At 35.3% G+C, this 22500-nt stretch overlaps 2 protein-coding genes and 1 long non-coding RNA gene across 3 annotated transcripts in view; 1 reads left to right on the top strand and 2 right to left on the bottom strand.

Moving 5' to 3' along the window:
- The window catches only part of LOC125672113 (uncharacterized), a 197988-nt gene extending 192781 nt beyond the window's left edge, over positions 1-5207 (top strand). Inside the window, exons 72-73 of the mRNA XM_056161740.1 lie at positions 3630-3735; positions 3902-5207. Coding sequence (XP_056017715.1) covers positions 3630-3735; positions 3902-4148 — 353 coding nt within the window. The 3' untranslated portion in view covers positions 4149-5207. The remainder of the gene's footprint in view (positions 1-3629; positions 3736-3901) is intronic.
- Positions 5208-8586: 3379 nt separating this feature from the next.
- Positions 8587-10164, bottom strand: LOC125666291 (uncharacterized). Its single transcript, XR_008802170.1, has 2 exons — positions 9410-10164; positions 8587-8667 (listed from the first exon to the last, which is right to left on the bottom strand). It is a non-coding gene; the product is annotated as an uncharacterized LOC125666291 (long non-coding RNA).
- A 10161-nt stretch (positions 10165-20325) lies between these two features.
- Positions 20326-22500, bottom strand: part of LOC125668847 (uncharacterized) — a 95507-nt gene continuing 93332 nt past the window's right edge. Inside the window, exons 44-46 of the mRNA XM_056164401.1 lie at positions 22482-22500; positions 21078-21202; positions 20326-20906 (exon numbers count right to left, since the gene is read on the bottom strand). Of these exons, the coding sequence (XP_056020376.1) occupies positions 20740-20906; positions 21078-21202; positions 22482-22500 (311 nt within the window). The 3' untranslated portion in view covers positions 20326-20739. The remainder of the gene's footprint in view (positions 20907-21077; positions 21203-22481) is intronic.

Below are 22500 nucleotides of genomic sequence, written 5' to 3'. Positions count from 1 at the left end.
ATACCTTTTAACAACACCCTTTGGGAGATTGGAGTAAGGGGGGGGGGGGGGTATTCTTTGTGAGCATTGCTCACAGTACCTCTTGTTATTTCTATTAAACTTATGGCACAGTACTGTTGTAACAAAATACACAGCTTTACACAGAAAAGACCACCGATGATCTGAAAGTTTGGACTGGTCACGTGACTGTCACTTGAAATGGCAGAGTGATACGGTTGTTTGTAAACACCAATTTAAAATCAAATAGTTTTGGTTAAAACAGGTGAAATGATGTATGACATGTCATACAGCCTCATAACTACATACGTGCGATGATTTAATAGCATTTTTACAAGATGGGAAAAAATGTTGTAATTTGGACCATACAACTTTAAAATTCTTCTTAAAGTTCAAGTGAGTTTTTCTGATCGCCCGTTGTCCGTCGTCTGTAAACTTTTCACATTTTCGACTTCTTCTCCAGAACAACTGAGCCAAATTCAACCAAACTTGGCACAAAGCATCCTTGAGTGAAAGGCTTTTAATTTTCAGTCACAAAAATGCAAAAATAGGGTGGGGTCATTTAAAAATCTTCTCATGAACCACAGGGCCAGAAAAGCTGAAATTTACATGAAAGCTTCGATCTTGTTATTGTGGGGAACCAAGTATGTCAAAATCATGACCCCCAGAGGTAGGGTGGGGCCACAATAGGGGATCACATTTTTACATACAAATATATAGGGAAAATCTTTTTCTGAAGAACCACTGGGCCAGAAGAGTTGAAAGCTTCCTGACATAATGAAGATTCAAGTTTGTTAAAATCAAATTAAGGTGCCAGGGGTAGGATATAGGGCCACAATAGGGGATCAAAGTTTTACATACGGACATACAGGGGAAATCTTTAAAATCATCTTCTCAAGAACCACTGGGCTAGGAAAGCACAAATTTACATGAAAGCTTCCTGACATAGTGCAGATTCAAGTTTGTTCAAATCATGGCCCCTGGGGGTAGGATAAGGCCACAATAGGGGATCAAAGTTTTACTTGCAAGTATATAGATAAGATCTTTAAAAATCTCCTCAAGAACCATCAGGCCATAGTTTATATTTACATGAAAGCTTTCTACCATAGTGCAGATTCAAGTTTGTAAAAATCATGGCCCCTGGGGGTGGGTTGGGGCCACAAAGTTTTACATGCAGATATATAGAGAAAATCTTTAAATATGGGCCAAGGTGACTCAGGTGAGTGATGGGGGCCCCATGGGACTCTTGTCTAGCTCACCTTTGCTGAAAGCTCGAGTAAGCTTTTCTGATCGCCTGTTGACTGTCTGTAACCTTTTTACATTTTAGACTTCTTCTCCAGATTCATTGGACCAATTTCAAAGGGGAGATAATCACAAACAAGATGTGTTTGTGAAACACAAATGCTCCCGATAATGGCCCATTCCAAAGATGGCCAAGGTCACAAGGACAAATATATTGGTACCAGTAGAAAGATCTTGTCGCAAGAAATATTCCTGTTCAATATGAAAGCTCTGATATTTACCATTTAGAAGTTATGACCAATGTCAAATGTTTTAAAAGTAGGTCAAATGCCAAGGTCATTAGGTTTTGTACCCACAGGAAGGTCTTGTCACAAGGAATACTCGTGTAAAATATCAAAGCTCCAGCACTTGCTCTTCAAAAGTTGATTAGCAAGGTTAGAGTTTTTAAAAAGTAGGTCAAACTCCAAGGTCACGGGTTAAAAAATTTTAAGCAAGTTTGCAGTTTCAGACAGAATGAGAGACAGGACAAAAACAGTATCCCCCCCCCCCCCCCCCCCCCCCCCCCCCCCCCCCCCGATCTTCGAGCAAAAGTAGAGTGGGGTCATTTACAAATCTTCTCAAGAACACTGGGCCAGAAGATCTGAAATTTAAATGAAAGATTCCTGACATATATAGTACAGATTCAAGTTTGTAAAAATCATGGCTCCAGTGGGTAGGTTGGGGTCACAATGGAGATCAAAGTTTTACATGCAAATATATAGGAAAAAATCTATAAATATGGGTCAAGGTGACTTGGGTGAGTGATGTGGCCTTTTGTTCATTTATTAGTCCTTTTTTTTAGTATATAATAACCCCATACTTAACATGAATTGCCTGTGCCTTAAGAACTTTTGAGTAAAAAAAAGTGGCATTAAGTCCATGGGTGTTTTGCTTTATCAGTAGTTGACCATTCACATTTTCTACCATCTCTCAAACACCAGTGAGCCTATTTCAACAAAACTTTCCACAAAGCATCCTTGTAAAGGAAAATCAAGTTTGTTAAAATGAAGTTGCATGCTTGCATCCAAAGGGGAATAAGTAAGAAAAATATGGGCAAATATGATTTGGTGCCTACTAAATCTTAACTATTACTACTAATCCAGAAATGAAAGGTTCCTTATATGATGAAGATTCAAATTTGTTCAGACTATAGGATTATTCAGAGAAATTCATGGAAAAAAATTTCAGAACTGATCCTCATTTAATGAAGGTTCAAGTTTTGTTTATACCATGACCTCTAGGACCAAGGCAGGGCACACTAGTGGGTGTAAAGTATTACATGAGAATATTTTAGGGTTTTTAGGTCACCTGAGCAAACTCGGATGACCTGTTGCAATTGGTTAAGGTCCGTCATCTTGTGTCGTCCTTTAACAATTGAACATTTTTGAATTTTTGATAACTCATTCTAATTCTTTTCAAATTTGATATGAAACATCTTGGGTACAAGGGGACTCCTGCACCCCAGGGCCTTAGGAGCAGGGTAAAAACTGCCATTCATTGACAAATCTTCAAAAATCTTCTTTACAATTGCACACCTTTAAGAAAAACTAAATGCACAGTGATGTAGAGCAGGAAGGCCTCTACCAAAATTATAAATTTCATGATCCTTGGGGTAGAGGTTCCGACTCCAGGGTGGGGTCAAACTTGGTATATATAATGTATATGTGTAAAACATTTATGTTTATACTAAATTGCAACTGAATTTGTATGGAGGAGTAGGTAGTCCTTTACCAAAATATTAAATTTCATGATCCCAGGGGTAAGGGTTTTGGTTCCAGGCTGGGGCCAAAATTATCATAGTGATCATTGTTTTTATCATTTGAAAGATTTCTTTAAGTTTGCCAATACAGTATAAAAACAAAAGCATAGTTAGGAAAAGCAGAAAAGGATAAAGGTACCAAAATTGTGAATTTTGCAATAACAGGGTTTTGAATCTAGGACAGGGCCCAAATTAGTCATTATCGTGTTAATGCTACATGTATTATTAAGTCTTTTATTGGTTTAGGCACTTCCGGGGGCTTTTAAGTTTTAAGAACACATCTTGTTTTATATTGTTTCTGAATATTAGAATTTAACTACTTAGAACAGGAATTTCTTATAGATTTTATAGCCCTTGGGGCTAGTTATACTTTTTGAAGGAATATTAAGGTGACCAAAAAGGCCTTTGGGCCTCTTGTTTTTCAAATTCTCTCAAGAACCACGAGGGTACACTATCTGATTGATTTGTTTGTATGTAGTTGTTTATTGTTTGAACATGGTAAATTTAATATATAATCAATAACGAAGTAAAGTCCTATAAATCTACTAAAAGAAAACTTTTAGAGATTAAAAATTTCATTTATTTCTCCTAGAACAAACATCAGACTCGCCTTACATCATTGGAGGAGCTGTAGGAGGGGTAGCTGCTGTAATGATGATAGCCCTCATCATTGTAGGCATTATCAAATGTCTTAGAAGGTAAAAAAAAAAATTTGTAAAATGATTTTTCAAAATACACTGTACTACTAATTGAACTGAAAGATGTACTAGGGTCCTTTATATACCTACTTCTTGAGTCATATGTTCATTGTGCTCTTAGTTTTACATTCTGTTTCCATATAAAGTAAATATACCACAATTATAGGTCCAAAGACTCTACGCCTAAATATGAAAAAGAAGAACTGGACTACAATGGTTATAACTACAATGTGCCTTTACAAATGTACGACAACAGCTCTAAGAGAGGGTTTGTGCCTGAATACGCACATATGAACGCAGCATACAGGTACGATGAACGATTGAACGACTCCTTCTCCCGCGGAAGGCTCTCGCATGGTGATGATAGCAGTTCATATCGATGGCAGGAGGCTCGTGGAGATTATGATCTTTGACATCTTTTCATCATGATCTGACTGCAAATTTATTTTTTGATACAATGTATATTCATCATGATTAATCAAGTAGTTTAAAACTGCATATAAAAACTACATGTTTCCATAGTTTATTTCCAAGTGTGAATGTTTTACATGGCAAAAGTGATTTTCTTTACCATTGATAGAATTCAGTCTTCGTAAATTATTGATGAATCACTGCTGATTTTCTCCCCAGTAGTTTATTTTTTATTAATGTTTTTTTTTTTTAAGCTTGTGGTGTTTAAAGTATATTTTACATCTTTTTCATTATAATACAGTATAGATATATATTGGGGAGTTTTGTGTGTGCAATATATAGAATCAAATGTTAATCTTGAAATCAAAAAAATGTCATATTTTTTCTTTATTTTACAAATTGACATCCCTTTGCAGTGTTCAACAACTTATTCATTTATATTCTCAGAACTTCGCTTATGACTTTATCATATACTCTTTATTTACAATTATCATTTGACATCGTAGCGAACAGTGTGACCTCTGAATTCCTATTTAACAATCAAATTTTGAAACGAAGCACACATTTTGTTCCAAGTATTGACTGTATCTTTGAAAATTCCATGGCCATCATACTATATTGGAAATTCAAGCTGTCAAAAAGTATTTTATTAGAAAGGAGGAAAAAGGTTTTAAACTGAAACTAAATTATATTATCTAAGGTTAATTAACTGAAGTAATTGACAGTATTTAGAGGCCATAGTTGTATATACATGTACATGTATATTTCTCATCACTAAGCAGCCTTATCTAATAAGTGTGTCATGTGATGTCTTCATTCAATTTATATCCCCTGTAATCTGCAGTTATAAAATTGTGGTATGCTTGAAGGTGCCATTATTACTGTATTGTTTTTGTTTTATAGGTGTGATGATTTTATATTACTGGTATATATATTCAGAAATAGACTATTTCAAATATGCAATTACGTAATTTGTATTCTTTTCCATTGTATAAAGCGATTATATTTGAAATATACAAAATAAACGCAAAAGGCATGGGTTGCTTTTTATATGAATTACATACTTGGTATTTGATCACTCCAGTTTAATTTGGATGTAAAGGTTGGCAAAGCCCACCTCTGTGAATATACCATTGATGATAGCTAATAGATATTCAATTGAAATGGATTGCATTTTTTTGCCATGATTATTTTTTTAGACGTCTGGAGAACTCGTACCCAGGAAAATTTGGGTACGAGTTCTCCAAGAGAAGTTGTACCCGTGTACGAGTTCTCCAATAGAAGTCATACCCATTAATATCTGGGTAGGAGTTCTCCTGGAGAAAAACTTCTGTCATTTTATCAAATAGAAATGTGGGTACAAGTTCTCCTAAAGAAAAAACAGTCATTTTATCAGATTAATCTGGGTACGGGTTCTCCTACAGAAAAAACTGTCATTTCTGTCATAAAAATCTGGGTACAAATTCTCCCGGAGAAAAAACATGTCATTTTATCGGATAAATCTGGGTACGAGTTCTCCTACAGAAAAAACTTTGTCATTTCTGTTATATAAATCAGGGTACGAGTTTTCCTCCATGTGCCGGAGAATAGAGGTACGCTATAAAAATACAATGTCGCAGGTTTAAATTTGGTGTTTAATTGCAATAATTATACTAATTATCGTCTCAAACCAAACAGCAATTCAAATAAATAACAAAACAACAAACAAGTATGATCATTGTATTTACTTTTTTTATTCAGTTGAAAGGCATGTTCATGGTAAATTATGTATAATGTATGAAATCCTCGATTCCAATACCTAACATGGTATTAAGATTAACCTGTATCAAAATTTTGATTACTATATAATGACAAACTTTTTCTCCAGGAGAACTCTTACCAGAATTTATATGACAATAAAGACATAGTTTTTCTCCATGAGAATTCATTTAATAAAATGATTTAATTTTTTTTTTCTCCGGGAGAACTCGTACATACCTAGATTTTCATAACATTTTTTTTTTCTCCAGGAGAACTCGTACTCAGATAGATATCTGATAAAGTGACTGGGTTTTTTTTTCGAGAGAACTCGTACCCAGGTTTTTATGACAGAAATAAAGTTTTTCTCCAGGAGAACTCTATAATGTTTCTTGTTTCACACAAGGAAAAACAACACGTGTGATTGCTTGCACTACAACTTAAACAATACCCAGGCTCTGGGTTGACAGCACTGAAGAATAATTGGCATACATGACCTTAACTATTATAAACAATGTCCATTTAATCGGAGTCTGTGCGGAGTTAATGTTTCTCTTGTCAGAGTCAATTATCCAGACTGATGAATTGAAATGCACTTAAAAGTTAAAACATTACATCCCTCCTTTTCTTTATGAATTTAGCAAATTAAAAACTGAAATCATATTTAAAAATTAACTGTCTTGTTATTGGAAGTGTATAATAGACAATATCTATTTACAACTAAATTACAAGCTAGAGGATTATTATGCCTCAAAGCACAGCTTGTATCTTTTCACTAATCACATACATAATCTTCCAGATGTTTCGGCGCTTTTCTTGACCTTCGTAACTCGTATGGCAGTTTCGGATCGAGTTTGGTTTGAATATCATCGCTCTTATCTTCTGCATTGTCAATTTCACGATCGTTTATTGCTTCAGTATTTACTTCCTTGAAGTGACTTGCATTTCTTGTAATTTCACGGTCTTCAGTTCGTGCTGTAATCAATGTCCCCTTTTTGTTTATGATTTCCATTGGATTTGGATTGCAGGGTGTTGACATTTTCGTTTTATTTTGTTTTACGAGTACATAATCTCCTATCTCGAGATTGTTTTCTTTGGCTCCGGATTTGCTGTCAGCATACTGCTTCATTTGCATCTTAGCTTTTTCATAATTTTTACGAATGTCAGTTTTCGTTTCAATTTCTTCTCCTTTTCTTTCGGTAAGGATTTCAACATCTAACTTTGTTTTCAATGTGCGTCCAAATGGAATCTCGAATGGTGATAGTTTCGTCGTGCAGTGTGGTGTAGCTCGATAATTCCTTAAAAACGTGTATATTTCTTGTTTCCAATTTTGACTTTCCACATTTGAAGCTCTAATGGTTTTCTCTATGGTTCTCATGAATCTTTCAGACTCTGCATTCGCCTTAGGCTATAGCGGTGTGATTTTTCTGTGTTTGAAACCCAGATATTCAGCAAATTGTTTAAATTCTGATCCATTAAACGGCGGTCCGTTATCTGATTTCAAAGTACACGGAATTCCAAATTCAGGCAATATTTTGTCAAGCCTTGTCATCACGGACTTTGCTGAAATTGATTTCAAGATTTCCACGACTGGATATCTCGAATACTCATCAATGACTACCATCAAATAGTCTCCTGATGGAAATGGTCCACAGAAATCCATCGAAACTTCAGTCCACGGTCCACTTGGTGGCGGTGACATCTGTAATGGTTCTATGCGTTTTGTCTCCACCGTTGCTTGACACGGGATGCAAGATTTGATTGTGGATTCTACGATTTTATCAATTCCTGGAAACCAGACCTTTTCACGCAACAATGATTTTGTTTTCACCACCCCTTGGTGACCCTCATGAGCTAGTTCAACTACTCGTTTTATGAGCGACTTTGGTGTAAGAATTCGTGTATTCCTCAAGATGATACCTGTATCGGCGAGTGTAAATTCATCTCTAAGTTTATATAAAGATTTCCAATCGGAATTCTTACTTTTTGCAAATTTTGTCCAATCTCCAGATTTTAGCGATGATCGTAGTTCTCGTAGCATCGGATCTTTGTCGGTGTGAGTCTTAAACTCATTCAATTTCATTGACTTTGGTATGTCGCTACTTATTGTGAAGTTGATATATTCCTCTGCAACCTTTGATGCTCTTGAACTTCTGATTTCTGTTTGATGAATCGGATGACGTGATATGTAATCACTCGGATTAGATTTTCCTGGTTTGTATACTACTTTGAAATTATATGGCTGTAAACGTAAAGCCCATCTTTCAATTCTCGCTGGAGGTTTGGAATTCGGGTTTCCAAATATTAGCTCAAGTGGCTTGTGATCGGTGACTAACCTGAATTCTTGACCAAACAAGTAGAGATTGAAATGCTCACAGCTCCAGACGATACACAGGCAAATGTGCCTCACGTGAATTTCACGTGAAATTCACATGAATTTCACGTGAAAATTCCTATGTGAAATTCACGTTAAAAGAGCATCAAATGTGAATTCACACGAAAAAAAATCACGTGAAATTCACATGAATTTCACGTGAAATTCACATAAAATTCACGTGAATTTCACGTGAAATTTTTAACACGAATTTCACATAAAATTCACGTGAATTTCACATAAACTTTATAACGTTAAATCATACATGGATATTTTGATACTCTGAATCTCGGGTTCAGATGAACACAAAAAGGAGTACAAATCTGCTTTCAATCTGCTGATAATTTAATTGATTGAATTTGTTTTTACATGGTTGTCTTCATTGTCTTTTTTTTCCTTTCTTTTAATCTCTGAAAAAGAAATATTTATGCATTAGAAGGACTGTTCAATATACAAAAGGAGTCATATTAAGCCTTATGTACACATACTGTACTATGAATGAAATTGCACGTAGATGTAGCAGAAACGAAGAAAAAAAAAGTTGCAAAATTATCAATAATTTGTGTTTTATATATCATCATACAGAATAGAATAGAATTATTATAATACAAGATACAAGATACAGAAGGAAGCCATGGAATATGTTTTCAAATTGTCATGTTCTAATCCAGAGGCGATTTGAAAATGACTTTGCATTCCTCATTATCTAGATTAAATCTATATAAATGTATAGCTGCAGAACTGTAGCTCTCTGAAAAAATATTTTGACATATCTCTGTTATGTCAAAATATTTTTTCAGAGAGCTACAGTTCTGCAGCTATTAAAATGAAACGATTGACATTGATAGAGCTTTCAAGCTTACATTCTTCTCATTTAAAACTATAGTTAAAGGGGGGAGCAACCAATATATATATATACATTTTATTAGCATTACGATATATATAACAATCGATGGACATTGTTATACATCAACTCCCCCCCCCCCCCCCCCCCCCCCCTTCAACGTGCCTGATCTCGATGATGCCTCTATGAAGGTAATATAGAACGTTACTTAGCACCCCTAATCAATATATAGATCAATTAAATTATAAAAATTATGTTCTGAATTACGATTACCATGTTCTCTGATGAATAAGGAAAGATTAACAAACCGTGTAGAGTTATGCGATTCTGCGACACGTCCCCGAAGTGACTTCCGTATTTTCGCTGTCGTGGATCGTGCCTATTCGTTGACGTACCCCGTCTAAAGTAATTCTCATCAGTCTGAAATAAGCGGTTGCATTAGAAACTTTAGATCACATAAATGTAATAAGCCTAATGGCTTGAATTTACACTGAACATTTATAATTACAATGCTCAATCTCATCTTACCTGTAGAGTTTCTATGTACTTTCACATTCGCTGTCTTGCATACGTCAGACGCGTCAGACGGCTTACGCGAGTGTGACGTCACAGTCTTGTAAATATTACCGGAATCTGACTGTAGTGTAAAGCTTTTTATAGATATTTTTTAAAAGTTATCTAAATATACATGGACAGTAATGTTAAGGATTGTTTATGTTTTTCGCTTTCTTCCGAGTGCTAGAAATCTGTGTTTTCCTTTTGATTGACGATCTACAAATTCGGGATAGTGAATACGGCTATACGGCTGATAGAAAATTTTCATTTCTACATGCGTGTATCAGCAATTTCCAGTAGGTCTAACTTTATGCATACACCAGCTTCCAAGGTATCACACCGGTAATTATTCTCGATGTATCTAATAAGGAGGGGGGGGGGGGTAATTAAAATTGATGCCAAACTACCGACAGCGGAAAACAATATCATGGCATTTTTTCCCACCTGCACAATACTACCCTCAAATCACATGTATGTAAACAGCCCAAGTGCACCGCGACAAGTAGCCTGTTACTAACATCATAAAGCAGCGAGATAAAAAAATTAACTCATCTTCAGTAGTTTTACAAAACTGACCAAAACAACAATCTTTTGGAATGCATGGTTTTGAATATTCACCAGTTTCAATTTCTAAAGGGTGGGCAAATATTCTTAGCTATTTAAAACGTACTACTCTCACAAATGGAAATTTCAAATGGTCTTATTAGTTTTAATTCATAGTTCTTTCTGATTTTACTGTAAAATAGTAATTTTCCATGTTTAGAAAATTTCGTGGTTTTGAAGTTGCATATTCTAACTCTATCAGTATAGTGATTCTTCAAGTAGTTGGAAAATATGCTTTCATTAATATCTATGATGATGGGAGATTTAATTTTATATTTTAATTCTTAAGAGAAAAAATAATGGGAAATGAGAGAAATCAGGTGTGGAAAGTACATGTAATCATACTGCGTACAGAACTACAATGCAAGTTAATAATTTCGCAAATAAACGAGGAGAGGGAGGCGTGAGCAGGATCTACTTTATTGGTCGTTTGCCTACATTTTATAAATGTACTCTAACTTTTGAATTGCATAATCTCCATATCGTTTTATATTTTACCTTAATTTTATTTATTTATTCGCTTGAATATATTAAGAAGTGTGAATATTTCACTTTAATCGCTTTTCTTGTGAAATTTTTAACGTGAATAGCTTTTCACGTGAAATTCGTGTGAAATTGTTCGTGTGAATTTCACATGAAGAAATTTCACATGAAATTCGTGTGAATCTTTTCACGTGAATCAACGTTCACATTATTTCCTTGCGAAAATCAAATCACATTAAAATTTTCGCAAGGAACTAATGTGAAAATTGATATAATGCTTTTTACGTGAAATTCATGTGAAAAATTTAACGTGAATTTCATGTGAATTGCTGTTCACGTGAAATTCATGTGAATATTTTAACGTGAATTTCACGTGAAAAGGGATTCACGTGAAATTCATGTGGACATATTAACGTGAATTTCACGTGAATCACTTTTCACGTGAAATTCACATGAAATTTACGTGAATTTCACGTGAAAGGTTCATGTGAATTTCACGTGAACAGCATTTCACGTGAAATTCACGTGAGGCACATTTGCCTGTGTAGCTAAAGCTTCTCTTTCCGTTTGTGAATATCTTTGCTCTACTGGTGATAGAGTTTTGCTGGCATACGCAATAATCTTCCTGTTGTTATTGTCATCGTATTGTGACAAGATTGCACCGAGTCCTACGGGACTTGCATCTACAATTACTTCAGTTTTCTTCGTCGGATCAAAGTATGACATGACAGTTTTATCTGTATTGACATCCTTTAGTGTCTTCATGGCATTTGAATGTTCGTTTGTCCAAATCCATTTTTGATTCTTTCTTGTCAGGTCGCGTAGCGGCTTACATACAGTAGCAAAATCTGGTATAAACCTGGAACAGTAATTTACCTTACCAAGAAAACTTCGCATCTCCGATGCATTTGTCGGATTCTCTGTAATTTTGATTGCTTCAACCTTGGCTGGGTCTGCTGATATTCCATTTCCGGAAAATACAAATCCGTAGAATTCTAAGCTTTCTTTGTTGAATTCACACTTTCTTTTGTTCAGTGTTATGTTTTTATCCCTCAATCTGGTCAGGACACTTCTTAAAGCTCTATCGTGATCCTCCTGTGTGTTCCCAAAAACAATGATATCGTCACTGAGATTGCGCACTCCATCGATCCCTTCTATAACTTGTTGAATTATTACTTGGAATACTTCTGCAGCATACGATATTCCGAAGTTTAATCGCTTATACCTTCGCAACCCAACATGTGTGGAGAACGTAGTGATATAGCGGGATTCGGGCGCTAATTCAAGTTGATGATAACCTGAATTCAAGTCGAGCTTTGAGAAAACTTTTGCACCATTTAGGTCGTTGATCATGTCATCGACAGTTGGCATTACGTGACGTTCTCTGTGCATAGCCTTATTCGCTTGTCTCATATCAACACAAATTCGTACCTTGTCAGGGTCTTTTGGTTTGGGTGCTGCTACTATGGGGGAAATCCATGGTGTCGGCCCTTCTACTTTCTCTATAATATCTAAATCCTCCAGATTTCGTATTTCTTGCTCCACCTTTTTGCGGATATGAAACGGTATACGCCTGTGAGGTTGCGCAACTGGTTTGACGGTTTCGTCAATGTGAAGTTTGACTTTGTAGTGTAGTTCTTCAGTTTACCAATACCTTGGAATCTATCATTGAATTCCTCCAAGATCTCTTCATGTGAAACAACATTTAAGCACAGTTTCATTAACCCAAGTTCCTGAGCAGTGGAACGTAAACATAAGCGCTAGTGATCTTGTCCTTTGATTCGATCTCGGCTAGAAATTTTCCTTTGACCGGAAGTTTAGACGTTGAGCCGTATGTGCGAATCTTGCTAGTAGCTTTTTCCAGTTTGATTTTTTTGATTTTTGCCAATTTTCTCAAATGTTTCGTTGTCTAGAATGTTGATGCTAGCACCGGAATCAACCAGAACTTTTGTTTGAAAGTTGCTTATTTTTACAGTTGTGATTGGCAATTTTTGCGCAAGCGATTCGGATACACTGAAAGTATATTCATCATCACTGCTGAGGTCATCCACATTGTTAACCTTTGTTTTACTCGTTTTTTCTTTTTTGTGGACGAGCTTTCTGTTTTTCTGATTTACAGAGCTTTGCAAAATGTCCAGTTTTCTTGCATTTGTGACATTCCTTGTCCTTCGCTGGGCACGGACGATCTTTGTGTGGCCATGCTTTTCCACAATTGAAACAAGTTGTCGACTTCTTAACTTGCAATTGTTTCTTGTGTTTTATTGGTTTATACTTGGCTGTGTTCACTGTTTCCTTTTGTTCCTCCATACCGGAAGCTTGAAGTTGAGAAATTTCCATCGCCCTCGCTGAATCAAGAATGTTTTGTAAGGAGAGATCAGGTTCCCGTAACGCTTTTCTCCTTAGTCTTGACGATTCACAACCTTGGATTATCTGAGACTTTATTTCTCTGTCTGTGTCGTCAAATTCGCAATGTTCGGCGAGATGTCGTAGTCGTGTATGAAACGCATTCATTGTTTCGTCAATGTTTTGTTTAGCCTGCCTGAATTTATAAATTTCATATTCTAAGTTCTTCCTAGGGTTGAAATGTTCTTCCAGTTTTGTTTTTGCTATTTCGTAGTCGTTTACATCTCCCGTATCTGCAAGAGTGTCGAAAATGCTAAATACATCTTCTCCCGCATAATGCAAAAGCATTGCTCTTTTACGATCGGCACGAGTTATTCCCATGGCAAGAATAAAATTCTCGAATCGTTGGACGTTGTCCTATGGAACTTTGATCACAAACATCAAACTTTGGAAAGGATGAGAATCCTGTCGCCATTATTGATACTTCCAGATCAATTCCGCTAAAATTTTCTTTTTGAAAATTTATCCTCGTCGCCATTATAATGTTTCTTGTTTCACACAAGGAAAAACAACACGTGTGATTGCTTGCACTACAGATCTATTAATGATACTAAACAATACCCAGGCTCTGGGTTGACAGCACTGAAGAATAATTGGCATACATGACCTTAACTATTATAAACAATGTTCATTTAATCGGAGTCTGTGCGGAGTTAATGTTTCTCTTGTCAGAGTCAATTATCCAGACTGATGAATTGAAATACACTTAAAAGTTAAAACATTACAAACTCGTACCCAGATTTTTATACGGTAATACAATTGACAAGTTTTTCTTTAGGAGAACTCGTATCCACATTTCTATTTGATAAAATGACAAAGTTTTTCTCCAGGAGAACTCGTACCCCGATATTGAACTGGTGTGTTCAACATCTTCATTTTTCCTTATAAAAATCATTGCTATTAAAATGCATCATTTTAACATTTGATTCCCCATATCCTGTAATCGCCCAGTGGTTCTCGAGAAGATTTTCCCCATGTAAGACTGTGACCTTAAGAAACAATAGACATCCTCCACTTGGCATAAAGTGTATGTGTACAAAGTTTGACCGACTCCAGGGTGGGGCCAAACTTGGTATATATACACTATATAATTATAGTGTATGTACAAAACATATAAATGATATCTGTTTTAATGCTATTGAAACTAAATGGATATTTAGAAGGAGTAGGTAGTCCCTACCAACATTATAAATTTCATGATCCTTGGGGGTTCAGTTTCAGGGTGGTTCCAAAATTATTATAATGATTTGAAGAACTACTTGAAGTTTGCTGATACCGTATACAATTTAAATGTATATATTTAGGAGTAGCAGGAAAGGATGTACAAAAACATTGTGAATATCACAACCCAGGGTTTTGACTCTAGGATGGGTCCAAATTAGTCATATCATATATTATGTAAAGCCTTTCATCAGTGTATGCACATGTGAGGCATTGAAGTTTTAAGAACACATCGTTTTAAACTGTTGCTGAACATTAGAATTTAGCTTAAATATTTAGAACACAATTTTTTCTCTCTAGATTTCATTCCCCTTGGGATTAGCGACACTTTTACTAGTACTCATGTGACCGATAAGGCCAGTGGGCCTCTTGTTAATAGGTTCTAAAAGGTAATAAAAGTTTTTTTCTATCCAGCTAGTCAGTTAATTCATATAGGGAAAATACACGGAAACATTTTTTATATGTATTCAAGGCAAATTCTAAGGAGATTATGAAGAAAATTTAGAGCTTGATATCAAACTAGCAAATCTGAATCGGACTTTTATTCCCAATATTGAAATATTACGAAATAAGATATTTAAATGCTTTCTTGAAAACAAAGACCAAACAATTTTCGTCTCTTAATTGTGAAATATGAAAGCTTTATCACTAAACATTTTGAAAGTTTTCAAAAGTAGGTCAGACTCCAAGGTGAAGGTCACAAGGTCAAAACTTTTGGTACCAAAAGAAAGGTCTTATCACCAAGAATACACTTATGAAATTTGAAAGCCCTATCACCATCCATTGAAAAGTTATGATCAAGGTTAATGTTTTTCAAACTTCCGAGATGAAGGTCAAAAGTTAATTTCTCTTTTTGGTACCAAGTTTTTGCAGATAAACAGACCAAAAATTATATACCCCTGAATCTCCAATTAACAGGGTATGGGGCAGGAAAAGTTGTTGATTATTTTTCTTGATTATCTTCCCTTTGACGGGGCATTGCCCTTCATTTGAGCACACTTGAATCCCATTCACCCAAGGATGCTTTGTGGTAAGTTTGGTTGAGTTCTGGAGAAGTTGAACACGAGGCCCATGGGCCACATCACTCGCCTTGGCCCATATTTAAAGATTTTTATTGCAATTGGTTGTCGTCCATCGTCTTGTGTTAACAATCGAACATTTTTAACTTCTTGATAACTATGATTCCAATTCTTTTCAAATTTGGTATGAAACATTTTTGGAACAAGGGGGACATAAATTGTAAACTTTAGGATTCCTGGGGCCTTAGAGGCAGAGCAAAAACTGCCCAATTTTTAAAAATCTTCTCTACAACCGCACGTTTAAGAAAAACTAAATGCATAGTGATGTAGAGCAGGAAGGCCTCTACCAAAATTGTAAATTTCATGATCCCTGACCCCAGGGTGGGGCCAAACTTACGATATAATCTAAGTGTTTATGTGTAAAACAGTACTTAAATAACATCTTTAGTGTTATTGATACTAAATTGTCACGAAATGGATATTTAGAAAGAGCAGGTAGTGGATCCAAAATTGTAAATTCGATGATCCCCAGGGAAGGGGTTCTGACCCCAGAGTGGAGCCAAGCTTAGTATATGATATTTATGTGTAAGCTTGCTGATACTGTATACAATCTAAATGCATACTAGGAATAGCAGAAAAGGATGTACAAAAAATGATGAATTTCACAACCCAGGGTTTTGACTCTAGGATGGGTCCAAGTTAGTCATATCTTTTAAATGTTAATACACCTATTATGTAAAGCCTTTCATCAATGTATGCACTTTTGAGGGCATTGAAGTTTTAAGAACACATCTTGTTTTATACCGTTGGTAAACATTAGAATTTGGCTTAGATATTCAGAACAGGAATTTTTTTCTAGATTTCATAGCCCTTTGGACTAGTGATACTTTTTCACTAGTACTCAGGTGATAAGGCCTGTGTTTATTAACTTTTATCCCTTATGAGAAGACCTTTCTGTTTCGTATTTTGATATTTTATTGAAAATGGATATTAGCGGCAAACTAATAACTCAACTTTATTTTCAGCTTCTCTATCATCAACTTCCCATATTCATGTAGAAATATTTCATCATCACCTGCATATGGTGTTTATGTCTCTCAACTGATTCGATACACAGAGCTTGTTTTGTATATGATCAGTTGTTAAATCAAGGCAGGCTACTGACAAACAAGTTGCTGTTACAGGGATTTCAATAGTCTCGTTTAGAGTCCTCATTTTGCAAATTCTATGGTCGTTATAATGATCTAATTTGCCAGTACAACCCATCATTGGGTCAAATGCTGTCTGATGTTTCATACCAATCAAAACAACAATTAATTGCAATGCAATGTAGTTAGTTTCAAAATTTCATAAGAATAAATGAGCCTAACAAAGTTTGGTGTCTTGTTTTAAACAACTGACAGCATAATATACTTGGAACAAGTACTTGTTCTGGGTGCATTTGGTATCCAGTGGTATTCACACAATCCACCAGCTGTTTATTGCTCCATAGAAATATCAACATCTAACAAATTCACCTACTAAAGTCTTTATTTGTATCGAGAAGTGTAATTTAAAGTTGTCTATAAAGTAGTTACTGTAAACCAACAAGTAATTTTAAAAAAATTCACAAGCATCACTTTCTCGCCAATATTCTGAATATAAGTGCTTCATGAATGAATATTTATATTTAACTCCCCTCCCCCTCCCCATAAAACTACACTGCAAGCTTAGTCTTCTATTCAACAAATAAAGTGCACCGCCACGGCACATGATACGCCCGTCACATATTGTTAACATGAACATATCACCATGAAGAGATAGGTATGCATGGAACCAAATGTCAACCTTCCTTTAAGAATCTTACCCACTTTATGGCCTCATGTGACATTGCTTCAAATATTGATAATGTAAGCTTAATGATTTTTAAAAGGATATAAAAACATTTTCCCAAATGTTTTCAATGAAATGATTAAAGTGCAAGATAGCCCTTTATCCAAGCAAACAACTTACAATAAATGGGAGTACTCAAAAAGGTTGATTTATTCAACATATCAAAAAATACATATATCAGTATCTGCCTTTGTCAAATCTTCAAGTATAAAAGTAAAATATGCATGGTGATGTCAATATAAATAAATATAGATTAAAAACGGTTATTTCAAACACTGGTGCATCTCCTATGGTGTAGTTATTAATTAGAAAAAAATAATACATCATATATTTCTCAACTGGTTGTGTTAGACTTGAGAAATGCACATCTGCAGCTTTGCTCATTGTATTTTAAGGAATGAAGAACAATGCACAGCGTAATAAAACATCAAACATTAGTCATTATGTTTATTCTTAGACTGTAAAACTGTCATCTTAGTGAGACATGACAATCTGCACCTTGTTGTTGAGATATAAAATAAAAATATATTTTACAATATCATATTAATTCTTAAACTTTATACCAAATTAACTTTCAAAGTAATGGCTACCACTTAGAACTGTTCTAAAATTTGACAGATCAATTAGAAGGCCAGATTCCTCTGCCCAATTCCCGATTGCAAGAGATATAGATAGCACCTCCTTGATCAGATTGCTGTAACAGAAATCTTCTAAACTCATTAATTAATCTGTAATTTGACAGAATGCAATTTTTCTGTTAGCAAAATGCCTCCTGAATTGCTTGATAATTACACCCATGGGACAAGGGAAATTTCTCTTGTTACTGACACAAAAGAAATAATTTGTTTGTTATATACTGCTGTATAGTACAGTGTATATAATGAAGAATGTGTAGTTTCTTGAATTAACATTTTTTAATATGGTTATTGCAATACTATTTCATCTGTTCAGATTTACACAAATGCCCAATCTGCAGCTTTGTTCATTGTATATCTTTTTTCTGAACAATGCCACAGCCATAACAAAACATCAAAATACTAATCATTAAAATAGGCCTTTATACATATTGCAACCATTTGTTGTCTTAGTGAGAAATGATACTCTGCATATAGGTTGCTGAGAAAAAAAATTAAAAATTATATAGTACAATGTCAAATTAATTTTGAAAATAAAGACTAACCACAACAAATTCACTTTCACAAATAATTTCTGGTATATCTGCAATTAAGAGGCTAAGATCTCTCTGCCCAATTCCCTAGAGATAAAGATAACACCTGCTTGATCATGTTGATCAGAGATGCTCTACACAAAACTCATTAATTAGTCTTGTCAAAATGCCCTTTGCATGCTACTCCCATGGGACAAGTGGAATTTCTCATGTTATTGTTAGAAACAAAGGAAACATTACATAGGCTAAAAAAAAGCTGTACAGTATATCATAAAAAAAATATGTGTTTTCTTGAACATTTTTGAATGAGGTTTTCTACAAAACTCTTATATGAGTAGGGATTGTACCAATTATAACATACTTTTTTCAAAAAATCACTTCAACTAAATGTCACAGTGACCTTAAAGTACAGTGCGACACACCTTCTACCTAAGATGACCAAGTTTCATGATTCTAGATCAAATAGTTTTCAAGTTATGAGCCGGACAGGGTTTTACCATATTTGGCCATATCTTCTTAATTAAAAGTCACAGCGACCTGGTTTTAATGTGCGACACACCTTCTACCCAAGATGTATCAACTGACAAAGTTTGATTATTCTAGGCCTTACAGTATTTAAGTTATGAGCCGGACACGAAAAAGCTAACAGACAGACGGACGGACGGACAGACGGACGGACGGACAGACGGACGGACATGAAGGCCATAACATAATACGGCCCGTCTTAAGACGGGCGTATAAAGATGAGAGAATACTTCTTGCCCGAGAGAACTGGGATTTAACATTGTACAGGAAGACTATTTTGTGTTACAGAACTGTTAAACAGATGGCAAGCTTTTCATGGTATAGAACTGGTAAACGGATAGGTTGCACCATCAACAGACTAAATTTCACAGACATGTACATTGCATGTGTGTGGAGTATGTCATAAATTTCAAAATATCAAATAATTTTCTTCAGAAAGTTCAAATATAAGAATTAGATGATTTTTTTTTCAATTTACATCTGTTGTGCAAATTACACAAAATGCTGTGCTATCCTGACAAGCACGTGTGCACACCATTCCAACAGAAAAGTATTGTGACAAGCACGTGTGCACACCACTCCAACTCAATAGCACAACAACTGTCCAATACAAGATGTACTGTGAGCAATGCTCACTAAGAATACCCCCCGCTTACCCCAATCTCCCAAAGGGTGTTGTTAATAGGTATAAATTACCTCTTTCCTGAGTGTAAAAATATGGTATGCTTTTGTAGAAGAAAATGGAAGATATAGTCCGAACACAAATCCATGGCATAAACCTATAATTTTGACCTTGAGATCAAAGGTCAGGGTCATAAAGAGATCATGACACATAGTCTCATGGTGATACACCCATGTCTTATGGTATGACTGTCAAAACCCTATAATTAATTTTGACCTTGAGGTCAAAGTTCAAGGTCATATAGAGGTCATGAAGGTACTCGACACATCGTCTCATGGTGATACACTCATGTGTAAAATATGTTATGCCTATGTCAAAGAACAAAGAAGTCATGGCCCTGACACGAATCCATTGTAAAAACCTTTAATTTTGACCTTGAGGTCAAGGTCATATGGAGGTCATGAAGGTACATGACACATCGTCTCATGGTGATACACTCATGTGTCAAATATGGTATAACACGAATCCATTGTAAAAAAAATAATTTAATTTTGACCTTGATGTCAAGGGTCAAGGTCATATAGAGGTCATGAAGGTACTTGACACATCGTGTCATGGTGATCTACCTGTGTGCCAAATATGGTATGCCTAAGTCAAAGAACGAAGAAGTTATGGCCCGGACACGAATCTGCACATACAGACAGACAGAGTGATTCCTATATACCCCCCAGAACGAATATAAAAATAAAAGTATTGACTAATATCAGTGACTTGTTTTCCATTCCATCAAATACATGTACTATAGCAATTTTAATTCTGACAGTGCTATTAAATGAATTTTATTGATTAATATGATTCAAGTTCTAATGATTAAAAACATCATTTAGGCAAGGGTTCAAATAAATACCCATCTTCAATATAAATTAAACACATTTCATATACATATTTTTAAAAAATGTACACATATTTCTGAGAAAATTCACTCATGTCAATATATAGTTTTGTTACTGAGCAAACTTTTTTTGTGAATGTCACCTGAGATCATACATCATTGTTCAAATAGGCATGCATCTGAACACAGCTGAAATGGTGGAATGTCTCTGGTTTTACAACATTTGACGCTATACGTTCAGGTCAAATTCTCAATCACTTTAGTGAGAAGTTTCGTCAAACACCACTTTTTTCTTTAAGTGCATACAGAACATCATCCTGGCTAACATTCAGCCTCACTCTCATTTGAAGGTCATTGCGCCCATGTTCCACTAACAGCAGTCGGATATTCCCTAAATGTGCACAAATCCTGGACAGTTCTGTGATGGACGGTGGTTTAAGTCCTACATTGAACACGAACACATATATTTAGTGTAACAGATGTACTTCAAAATGACTTATAATCAAATTTAAAAACCTCAATTGACAAATAACCATACACACACATTTTATATATATATATATATAAATATATATATATATAAAAAATAATATATATACATGTGTGTATTTACCATCAATCCTACACAAAGCTGCATGCTGAGTATAAATTCTGGAAAACTCTCCTTCCTCCAATCCACACCTTTGAAATTCTGCCACGACAGCTCGAAGAAAAATTTTCTCCTGGTCCGAAGCCGTTCTGCAGAAAATGGATGACAAATTGTCTACTTACATGTATTTGCAGATGTACAATTTTCATTGTTATCTGAAATTTTTGTGTTATTACTTTTGAATACTGCTCTGCATAAATTCTAATATTCATTAGTAGTATAAAACAAGAGGCCCATGGGCCACATCGCTCTCCTGACCCTAGGTGCACGCATTATGGTTCTAGAGTTGGGCCAAAATTATTATAGCAATTGTCATTATCATTTGAAAGACTTCTTGAAGTTTGCTGATGCTGTTATAAATGTTTAATATGTAATGTATATTTATTTATAGAGAAAATGCGGATTAGCTCGATTCTTGTGTTTTGTGCATGTTTTAATAGACTTGAATATCCAGCTCATCTGGCCAAGTGGTTCTTGAGAAGATTTTTAAATGACCCCACCCTATTTTTGTGATTATCTCCCCTTTGAACAAACTCAAAACCCTTCACCCAAGGATGCTTTTTGCCAAGTTTGGTTGATATTGGCCCAGTGGTTTTGGAGAAGAAGTCGAAAATGTGAAAAGTTTATGGACAGCTAGACAGACGACGGGTGATCAGAAAAACTCACTTGAACTTTCAGCTCAGGTAAAGCTCAAGTGAGCTAAAACATTATGGCCCAAACAAACTTTGCATGAGAAGTGGAAGTTGAAGAAGCAGAAGAATTCACACTATTAAGAACAATATGTCCCCCTTCTGGAAAGGGAGACAAAAAAACATGAAAGAAGATGCTATTTAAATGTTTTACATAAAAACTCTATATACCAAAATTGGCCTACCATGGAGTTGGAACCTATACCCTGGGGATCATGAAATTCATAATCTTTGTAGAGGCCTTCCTGCTCTACATTACTATGCATTTAGTTTTTCTTATACCGGTAGATGTAGAGAAGAGGATTTTTGAAAATTTGTCATTTTTTGCACCGGCCCCAGGAGTCCTTAAATTCACAATATCATGTCCCCCTTGTCCTAAAGATGATTCACAACAAATTTGAAAATTATTTAATAGGTAGTTATCAAGAAGTTAAAGATGTTCAATTGTTAATCCATAGCAGACAATAACAGACGCTGACTTATTGCAATAGGTCACCTGAGTAGAAATGTCGTTTATGACCTTAATTAAATTAACTCAGGGAACCATACTACTTTGTGTATGATTGACCAATGATTCAGTGGAGCCAATAATTTTGTGTATCATATACTAATGACATTGGGGGGGGGGGGGGGGGGGGGGGGGGACCTAACAACTTTATATATAGACAAATGAATATACCTCATAGCTACAATTTTTG

This window comes from Ostrea edulis, chromosome 4 (assembly GCF_947568905.1).
Source record: "Ostrea edulis chromosome 4, xbOstEdul1.1, whole genome shotgun sequence".
NCBI lineage: Eukaryota > Metazoa > Mollusca > Bivalvia > Ostreida > Ostreidae > Ostrea > Ostrea edulis.
Note: the sequence above shows the minus strand (reverse complement) of the source record. Positions and strands in the feature narration are given on the sequence as shown.